Source organism: Bactrocera dorsalis, chromosome 2, assembly GCF_023373825.1.
Source record: "Bactrocera dorsalis isolate Fly_Bdor chromosome 2, ASM2337382v1, whole genome shotgun sequence".
Taxonomy (NCBI): domain Eukaryota; kingdom Metazoa; phylum Arthropoda; class Insecta; order Diptera; family Tephritidae; genus Bactrocera; species Bactrocera dorsalis.
Window position 1 is genome coordinate 6,519,545 of NC_064304.1, and position 10,554 is coordinate 6,530,098.

At 30.2% G+C, this 10,554-nt stretch overlaps 1 protein-coding gene across 11 annotated transcripts in view; it reads left to right on the forward strand.

Annotated features, from left to right (window-relative positions):
- Positions 1–10,344, forward strand: part of LOC105227019 (polypyrimidine tract-binding protein 1) — a 498,255-nt gene extending 487,911 nt beyond the window's left edge. For all 11 annotated transcript variants that reach the window (XM_049450402.1, XM_049450400.1, XM_049450399.1 and 8 more), the window contains 2 exons: positions 1,726–1,803; positions 3,205–10,344. In XM_049450402.1, coding sequence (XP_049306359.1) covers positions 1,726–1,803; positions 3,205–3,337 — 211 coding nt within the window. In that variant the 3' untranslated portion in view covers positions 3,338–10,344. The remainder of the gene's footprint in view (positions 1–1,725; positions 1,804–3,204) is intronic.
- The last annotated feature ends 210 nt before the right edge of the window (positions 10,345–10,554 follow it).

Consider the following 10,554-nt stretch of genomic DNA (forward strand, 5'->3'; position numbering starts at 1 on the left):
GGTTCCACGGTTAAACAAGCAAAATCTCCTCTACCTTCTTGCGCCTTCTACCGCTATCTTCGCACCTTCTTTTAAGCAAATTGGCTGTTTTCGTAAATTTAAGCTTCGACACCTTCTCATGCAACACCGTCGCAGAGCACGGTTGGTCACCTCGCCGGTATCATAGCAGGTGGTAAAGGGGCTGCGCGTCTACCGGGTGCCGCCTGCCGTTAAAATTATTAAATTTCTACTCACCTGCTGTGTGTCTAGGGACAACAACAAAAACTATCATGACGCAAAAATAACAAGCGCCGGCTAAATTTAAACGTGCCACACTCGACGCAGTGGCGCTTCAACGCCAAATACAATGGGCGCAGCTTAAAGGGTAAACGGTGGAAGCGCACACAAGTGGTTGATTGTTGGCCACCAGTCCAGGGAGCGCGCGCCAAGGCGGTAGGGGAATGTATATGGATGGTTACTTTCAAGTGCGCTTACCGGCTCGAAAGCTGGAACGCGCTGCTCAAAGCTCAAGTAGCTGGTAGCGTGAAATTGAAAAGATTGTCGATGGCGCAGATGGCTAAGTAAAGAAGCAATTTGCAATTCGGCAAGAGCGCCGAGAGAGGAGGTGTTGGTGCGTGGCAAGGATTGTGCAGTAGCTAAGAAAATTGATGCGAAATTGCAAGAAGATGCACGCAGGCACACATACAGACACATACATACATGCATATGCAAATGTTATATATACAGGGTAGGCCATTTAAAGTTGACCCATCTGGCAACGCTGTAACTTTTAACAGCGCTGACAAATCGGCTAATGTCATACCGCGTTAGAAGCGTCATTCGAAGACAATTTATACCATGGAACAGTACACTCCAAAAGAACGCGCTGAAATTGTTCAGCTTTATATTCAAAAACGAACTTGACTTTTGGCGAAAACTCATCATGTCAGACGAGGCACATTTCTCGTTGAATGGAGGCGTAAACAAGCAAAATTGCCGATTTTATGCCACCGAAAATCCTCAATTAATTGAAGAACAGCCCAAAAAGTAACAGTTTGGTGCGGTGTTTGCGCGAATATGATCATCGGACCGTATTTTTTCGAAGACGATGATGGAGCCACGACAACAGTCAATGGTGAGCGTTATCGAGCCATGATAACGGATTTTGTGATACCCATTATTCGCGAAAATGACATGGATAACTTCTGGTTTCAACAGGACGGGGCTACATGCCATACAGCTCGACCAACAATCAATTTATTGCGACCATTTTTCCCCGGGCGATTGATATCGAAAAATGGTGATGTTGACTGGCCACCGAGATCACCAGATTTGACGCCACCAGACTTTTATTTGTGGGGTTATTTGAAATCCAAGGCATACGCTAATAAGCCAAAGACCTTAGCTCAACTGAAAGCCAACATTCGACGTGAAACAGCCGCCATATCATCCGAAACATTGGCCAAAGTCATGGAAAATGTCGAAAAAAGAGTGCATTTAGCTGTCAAAGCTAAAGGTGCCCATTTACGCGATCTAATTTTTAAATATTAGCTGAAACAAATCCCCTTGGACCAAAATAAATTATTTTTGAAATGAACAAAAAACATTGTTTTCTTTTGTTCTTTTTTTTTAGAAACAAATGGGTCAACTTTAAATGGCCTACCCTGTACTTATTAAGTGCTTTGAGAAATTTTTAATTTTTTTTTTATTAATTGCTTTTATGCTCTCTTCTTCTATTTTGAACAGATCATCGTGCACTGAGGAAGATATCAAGGAAGCATTCACCTCCAACAATTTTGAAGTTAAAGCATTCAAGTTTTTCCCGTAAGTTTTCATGTTAAGGAAATTACATAATTAATTATGCATTAATTTTTTTATGCTTTTTTTAATTTTAATTTTATTTACTTTTTTTTATTTATTGTATTTTTTTAGTTTTTAAAATTTTTTTATTCATTTTTTAAATTCTTTGTTTGAATTTATTTTATATTTTTTTTTAAGTTAACATATTATTTTTTTAATTTTAAAATTATTTTTCTTTTATTTATTACATTTTTATTTACTCTTGTGAGTGATAGTTTTTTTTTGTTTTTTTTTTTTTACTTGGATGGGATTTTTTTAGAGGTGCCTGTCAAACAATTTTTCAGAGTGCGTGGCGAAAAAAATTTTTTTGTAACCCACCCTAATGTACATACATATATTTTTAGATCGGAAAATCAAACCTCTTTCTAATGACTTTTTTAAAAAGCAGACGACCTTTAGAGCATTCAATTTCCTAACCACAATAACCGCAAAACGAAGTATGTTTTCAAGTAGTTAAAAATGAGATTAGAAAACCGTTAGGTGTAGAAACTAACCGTTACAACTAAGAGCTCATACTTGGTGAGCCGTTTTAAGAGGTGTCTATGAAACGATTTTTCAGAGTACAAATCGAAAAAACTATTCCAATTTTTTTTTGGTCCACCCTAATGTACACTTTTTTTTATCTAAAAACCTAGCTCGTTCTAAAATTTTTTCTAAGGATCAATTCTGCGGCTCAATTTCCTAACCACCAAGCGAAAAATTCGCTTTTGGCTTACCCTAATGTGTATTTTTAGATAGATAAATTCTGTGATAGAACTTAACACTAACACTTAACTTTTTCTTCAGATTTATTTTTTTTTGTTATTTTGGCCTTCCGTACTGTTCTCTACATGATCTCTTTTTCCACCATTTACAATCTTCCAAGCCCATGTGTTAGACGATGTACAAATCATTGTCGAAATTGTTTAATTTTTGTTAGAAGTATCTCCATCTGTTCATGAGAGTTCTGTGTGTTCACTGAAGCCAAGGTCCACCCGCAATACGAAGTTATAAATTATTTTTTTTTTTTTGAACGTCAGTTTAAGAACCGATATTAAATATTTCATTTTCAGTATCCCAGCGTCTAGTGTCTAAATTCACGCTTATTTTTATAAATTAAATGTTTATTAATTTTTTTAGTTCTATTTTTAATTTTTTTTTATAATTTTTTTTATTTATTTTTTTTTTTAATTTTTTTTTTTTAATTTTTTTTTTATTTATTTTTTTTTAATTTTTTTTTTTTTTAATTTTTTTGCATTTTTTCTAATTTTTTTGTAATTTTTTTTATTTTTTATTTTTTTTTATTTTTATTTTATATTTTTAATTGCTCTAATTTAAAAAAAACTCAAACTAATAATTTCTTGTTCTCTGCGCTCGCTTTTACAGTAAGGACCGCAAAATGGCGCTCCTGCAGCTCTCGTCGGTGGAAGAAGCCGTCTTGGCGCTCATCAAAATGCACAATCACCAGCTCTCCGAATCGAATCACTTGCGCGTCAGCTTCTCCAAGTCGAACATCTAAGCCACAACAGCAACAACAACAACACAACTACTTTATACACATAAATGCATGCAGAGGCATGTGCAAAGTGTAATCAGCTGCAGCGCGCATAAGTAAAGGCATAGATGTGATGCAACAACAACAAGAACATAACAAACAATAGACAGAGGAAGAGGAAGCAATAGGTGCAGAAATGTAAAATAGGCGACTACAAAACGACCACATAGAAAAAATCGCAAACAAAAAATCCAGCAAACAATAGCAACAACAACAAATAATAAGGAACATAAGAAGAACAGCAACAACAAACAAGTAATCAACAAGGATCACTACATATCTACAACAACAACTATACATACTATTCTAAATAGCAACGGCAGCAGTAGTAGCAACAACAACAACAACAACAAAATTTGTAGTGTACTCATTTAATGATCAGCCCCAACTACGGGAACTCTGTACAACAACAACAAAGAACTAACTCTAAACAGCCCCAAGCACTGAGGGATGAATCTATAATTCATATACAGATGTATATATGCTTATATATGTGCGTCACTATTACACTTTTTTTACATTTGTAGTTTTATTCAGCGAAAATTATTGCTACACCCTTTATTAATTATTACTTTTATTATTAATGATACAACTTTAACACATAACACACATACATATACAAGTGTACTACATACTTATATATAGATTAGATATTTTTTTGAGCAAATTTTACGCGTTAGCGGTAAATCCATAGAAAAATCCAGAGAAAAAAATAGCACAGACAAGAAAATTCGGAAAAACCCCCCTCCAACTAACCTGTAACCACCCACCCACCAACATTTCGCAACTGCTCACATGCAAATGTACATGACAACCGCTAGAAAACTAAAATCAACAACAACAACAATAGCAGCAACTAACCGAAATTTTTGTGTTAAATCTATTACATAAAACAACCACAACAACAACAGAAACAGAAACAAAAGCAAATTATATTAATATAGTTATACTGTAATATTTTATGTAAGCACAATAAGAGAAAGAAAAACAAAAACAAAAACAATTTCAAAATTTAAAATAATATTAATTATAATATGTATTACATGTATGCGCTGAATTGAGAGGAGTGAGTATTCACGGTATTGTTAAAGAGCAGAGATGTTAAAGAGCAAACGCTGATGAAACAGCAAATTGCGAAAAAAACTAAAATTAAAATTAAAAACAAAAACAAAATAATAATAAATTTAAAAATTACATTAAAGAAAATTTATGATTTTTTACTAGGCATAGCAGAAGATATATACATACATACATATACATAAGTGAAAGTAAAACTTAAAGCAGAGAAGAGAGAAATATGCGTTAAATGCGATAAATATTTTAGAGAGCTGTGTTTCGTTTTAAAAAACATGCAGAACAAAAACTAAGCAAACAAAATAAAAATAAATGAAATAACGGACAAAATGCAACTGAAGGAAGTGACAATTGCAAACAGGCGCCTAAAGCTATGCAAAAGCGCCAGTATGGCGACATACATATATACATACAAACAAACAACTTGCATTATGGCAAATTCATGTCCTTGCTGCTAAATGTTATTAATTAAAGTTTAATTACACATAAATTATTAATATTGAATATTTAATTATAGACGAAATGGAATTTTATTTTAAATTAATTGATTTAGGCTTAAGAAAAAAAACCGTACTTTAAGCAGAGTAAAGTAAGGGCGGGCAGATGTACACAAACACATACACATGCACGCGTGCAAAAATGCGTGAGCGCGCAAGAAAGGCGCAGACTTTGTATTAGAGCGCAGCTTGAAAGGGCAACAGAACAAATTAAAGGTAGAGCAAAGTCACGAAAAATAAAAATGTCAAACAAGAAAAGTAAAAGAAAAAAAGAAAAGCAAAGTTGCAAGTGTAAAAGCATAGAAGAATGTTGAGCTAATGGCAAACAAAAAAGTGCATGTGCAAGTGCAACTAAGTGTAAAATTTATGAATTATTGATAATCAGCTGCACACACATACTATACATATGCATGCACCACTGAGTTCGACAACCTAATCAATAAGTGAAGTACCACAAATAAAAATTAAAAAATTAAAATAATTATTAATTGGAATTAACGCTGCGAGTTGCATAAACGGAGTAAAAATGCGCATAACTGCAAAAGAAAGTAAACATTAAAGCATGTTCAATTATGCTCAAGCATGATCAAGCTTGTTCAAGTAAACATGTTCAAGCTTGTGCAAAAATGTTCAAACATGTTCAAGCGTGTGCAAGCATGTTCAAGCATGCTCAAGCATTCTCAAACATGTTCAAGCATATGCAATCATGTTCAATCAAACATGTTCTAACATGTTTAAGCATATTCAAGTATGTTCAAGCATGCTCAAGCATATTCAAGCATGTTCAAGCATGCTTAAGCATATTCAAGCTTGTTCAAGCATATAAGTTGTAGCGTATTTGATTTGAATTTTATTTTTAACACATAAATATACCCGCAGCTGCGGTATTTTTAGTATTATCCCTTAGCAAGCAAAGGTGAATGTGAAATTTATTATTAAAAAAAAAAATTAAAAAACAAAATTTATTAGAGAAATTCAAAACGCAGCGAGCTTGGCGGCAGCGCTTGAAGTGGCAAATCATAACTGTAAATGTAACAAAGCATGCATATATACACACATAGTATATTGTAAAACTGAAAAGAATTTAAACAGAACAAATACAAATCAGTATATTATTATATACAAAAGCAAAGAAAAATTATAAAAACAAAAACAAAAAACAAATACAAATGCATAAGAAGAGAAGTGAAAACTATAAGTGTGAAATTGTATTGTAATTTTTATGTAAACCAATCAAAACTGTTTGTTCGTTTTATTATAGTAAACCTTAAGCCAAGTATGATAAAAAAAGAAACATAAAAATACAATAAAATCAAACTTAAACTGACTTATACATACTCTTATGAAGGTGGTTGAGCTGATTTGAGATTGTAAGCGCTTTGGGCATGTTGTGGGCGGTAGATTGGCGTAGTTGGATTTTTAGGTTAGGTGCGAAAAATTTAATTTTTTTTTTTAATTTGTTGCAACGGAACAAGCAACTTTGGGAATTGTTGCTGGCTGCTTTATGGAGCTAGTAAATATTGAACATATTTTATTTCCGCTCGAACTTCTGTGGCAAGCGCTGTTATACATTGCATTAAGCCTCGTTCAATATGCTGAAAACGAAAGCGGATTTTCCTAAACCATACACCATACAAGGCAGCTATTATTACTACAGTTATGTACGTTGCTTGGTTCAAGCATGATTTTGAAGTTGTATTTTTTTTAATAAAGAGTTCAAAATTTTTGCGACATATTTTCGGGTTACCGCTGGTGGCTACTTCAGGGACAGGTGTCTGTAAATGTAGCGTAGTGAACTCATATATTATTTCCGAATGTAGAGTTTTAGCTAAGGAGTTCCAAAGAGGCTGCTAGCGCGCTTTTTAACTAATGGCAGTCATTCTAATCTCAATAAATAAAAAATCGACATTAAAATTTGTCTGAGAAATGAAAAAAAAGTTCTAGAGAAAGCGCTTTAAAGCTGATTTAAAATATTTCGTTTCTAACCACAAAAAGTTTAAATTTAAATAACCGCCGAAGTGCAAGCGAACCTCAACAACTGTTCAGGAGCAGTAACGGCAAATCAGCAGCAACAAAAGAGCAAGAATAATCTCACAAAAATATAAAAAAAAACAACAAAATGAAAAACAAATCACAAATACATGAATAGCATCGCCAATCAGCTCAAACAAACTCACTTTAAAGTGAGCGATAATTAGGGAATATCTTAAAAAGAAACATAATAAAAACCGTTAAACAAGAGAAGAAGAAGGCAACGGTGCAGCAAACACTTTTAAGTAAAACATGAAGTATTCAGAAGCACAACAACAACTGCTGAGAAACTTGGATGATGTGGATAGCCGCGTGTGGACCCGCAATTATACAAATTCTCGAAGCAGAGGCGTGGAAGCGCGAAACGGCCTGCACCGAACTGGCGAATAACCGTTAAGCGGTCAAAACTGGTGTTCAGCACATAAACTATATGTATGTAGCAGACAATTTACACACATACATACATACAAAAAAGCAGTTAGAAATTACAAAATAAAACAAGCGAGCAAATGTGGATATATTATAAAGCAAAAAACAAAAACGAATATATATATACATACATATATATATATTGCAAAAACCGCAACAAAAAATTGCAATTAAATTTTGAATGTATTTTTTAGTTAAAATATAAATTTATTAATATTTAAATAGAACAAATACAAACACAAAAAAAAAAAATAAGGAAAAAATGCATTAATATATAATATACAATATTATATACTAAGTAAGAAGTGAATGTATTTAAATTTATTAACGTACATATACCTATACATACGAGTACATAGCAAATAGTGGCATGCAGACGACGCATTAGGATAAACGAAGCAAAACAAAAACAAAAAGTGAACAATTTTAACTGTGTCGTGTTTTTGAAGCAAATTTGCGAACAAAATAGAATTTATTGTAACACGTGGTCATAAGTATATGAAATATGAAAAATATATATTGAAAAAGATAAATATATACCAGCGAAGAAGTGTGTAAAAGCAGGCGTAAGACATACAAAAACAACACAAGCATGCAAAACAAACATATGCACAGCTGCTTGCTTACATAATAGTGTGTGAGATACATACATACATATATCCTTTACGGTGCATAATTTTTGAAATAAATTAATTATGTTTTAAAGTTGTAAGATTTTTAATTTCAAAAATGTGTTTCAGTGAGTTTTGATTATTTTATTGTTTTTAATTTTTAATCCATTTTTTTATAGTTTTGTTTTTATTTATTTATTGATTTTTAAATTTAATTTCTATCATTATTATTTTTTATATATATTTATTTAGTTTTTAATTTAATTTTTTTATATTTATTTTCTTTGTTTTCATTTAATTTACATATTTTTTTATTTATTTATATTTTACTCTTTTTTTATATTCTATATACATATATTTTTCTAATTTTTTGTTTATTGTTCTTTTTAGAATTTTCTACATTTTTTGTATTGTATTTTTTTGTAATAGCTTTTATTTAAATTTATTTATTTATTTATTTTATTTGGATTTCTTATTTTTTTTTACTTTTAACATTTTTTAAGATTCTTAATGTTTCGTGTATCGTTTTCGAAAATATTTTTTTTTTATTTGTGTTTGTGCTATATATATTTTTTTAAATTTAGTTTTTATTTTGCTTTTCTTATATTTTTTCTCCTTTATTTATTTTTTCCTGTTTTATTTTTTTTTCAATTGTTTACTTTTCTTAAATTTTTATTTTTGTATTATTGTGTGTTTCTTTTTTCAGCATATTTTTGGGGGGTTTTGATATATATCTTTTGTTTTTTTTAATTTGTTTTTTTTTTTGTTATTTTTGGGATATTTTGGTTTTTAATTTTTTATTAGTTTTTTTGTGCATACTGTTTGACTATTTTATTTTTTTACTTTGAAATATAGCATAATATAGATGTGAATTTTTATATCATTTACTTAACATCTTATTTTTTATTTTTAATCTGGTCTTTGCTTTTTTTCCTTATTTTGTTTATACTTTGTTGCTATTGTATTTTTTTATTTTGTTTGAACTTTTTTCTTCATTAATATTATTTCGCTATTGCTTTATATTATTATTATTATATTATTCCTTTTTTAACTTTTATTGTTTATGTTATTATTTTTTATTATTTTTATTTCTTTCCTTTTTTAATTTTTTTTTATTTATTTGTTTTGCATTCGAGTTTTATTTTTCGTATTTTTATATATACATCTCATTTCATATTTTCGTTTTCTAACGTTCACATGTGCCGCTATCCGTTATACATCGCCATCACAGCGAAGCCCATCACCACAGACGACAAAACCAACCGAACCCACTGCAAACAATCTTTTTCACACAAAGCTGAACAGGGTTGTTAAACTAAAACTACTGAAGAACAATCGTTGAACACAAATCATTTTAACTAACAAAACAAAAGAAAAAAGAAAACAAAAACAAAATAGAAAAACAAAAAACAATTATATAAAACTATATAATTATTAAAAATAAAAAAGTATAAAAACGCAAAAACAAATATAAAAATAAAGTGTACTAAAAATTAGCTAAAAACATAAACAGGAATTATAAATTGAAAATAAAATATTTGAATAATATATATGTACATATATACATATATATAGTATATATATACATGCATACATACATACATATATTATATATTCGAAGTGTATAAAATAGCATTTAGAACATGTATTAATTAGCAATTATGGGAAAAGTGATTGATAAAAATATTGAGGAAACAAAAACAGAAGAAAAACTAACTATAAATTTACAACAAAACGGCAAACTCGTAGCTGACGGCAGATGAAAAGTTAAATTAAATTAAATTAAGAAAATGTTAGAGAAAATTAAAACAATTTAAAATACAGGAAACTTTGAGAAATGAATTGATTTTGTAGAGACTAGTGGTAAATACACACATACATGCTGACAAACATACATATATATATAAAAACAATAAGCAGAACAGTGTTTTATTTTAATAAAATGTGCATACAGTTTATTTTTGCTTGGAAAATTTGCACACACACACGCAAAATATAAAAAACACGAAGGGCATTAAAACTACTTATTAGACAGAATTAGAAAAAATTTTGTTGTTACGCTGTTGGTTAGCAAAAATGCTTGATTTTCGTTAATAAAAAAATTGTTTCACTAAAATTTTTATAGACAAATTTTTTTTATTGCAAATAGTTTAAATATGGTTTGCATAAAATAAAATAATTTGGATTCTTTGTTGGAAACAAAAATTAGGGAGGTACCGTTAGTTAAATTTTTTCATCATATTTATAATAAATGTTTTGCAAAATGCTCATTCCAATCATATAAAATAAGGATGATGAAGGCAAAAAATAAAAGATATAAAAATAACAACAGCAAAAACAAAATATGAAAAGTTCCTATGTTTGTAAAACTCATACACAATAACAACAATAGCGGAAATAATTTTTAAAGCGTAATAAAAACAACAAAAGAATTATTTCAATAAATATTCAATATATGCAGCTTAGTTTAATTCGAAAAATGCCAATATTAGTTGTTGCTATATTTGCAATTATTCGTTTGGGAATGAGCGCTTTTTAA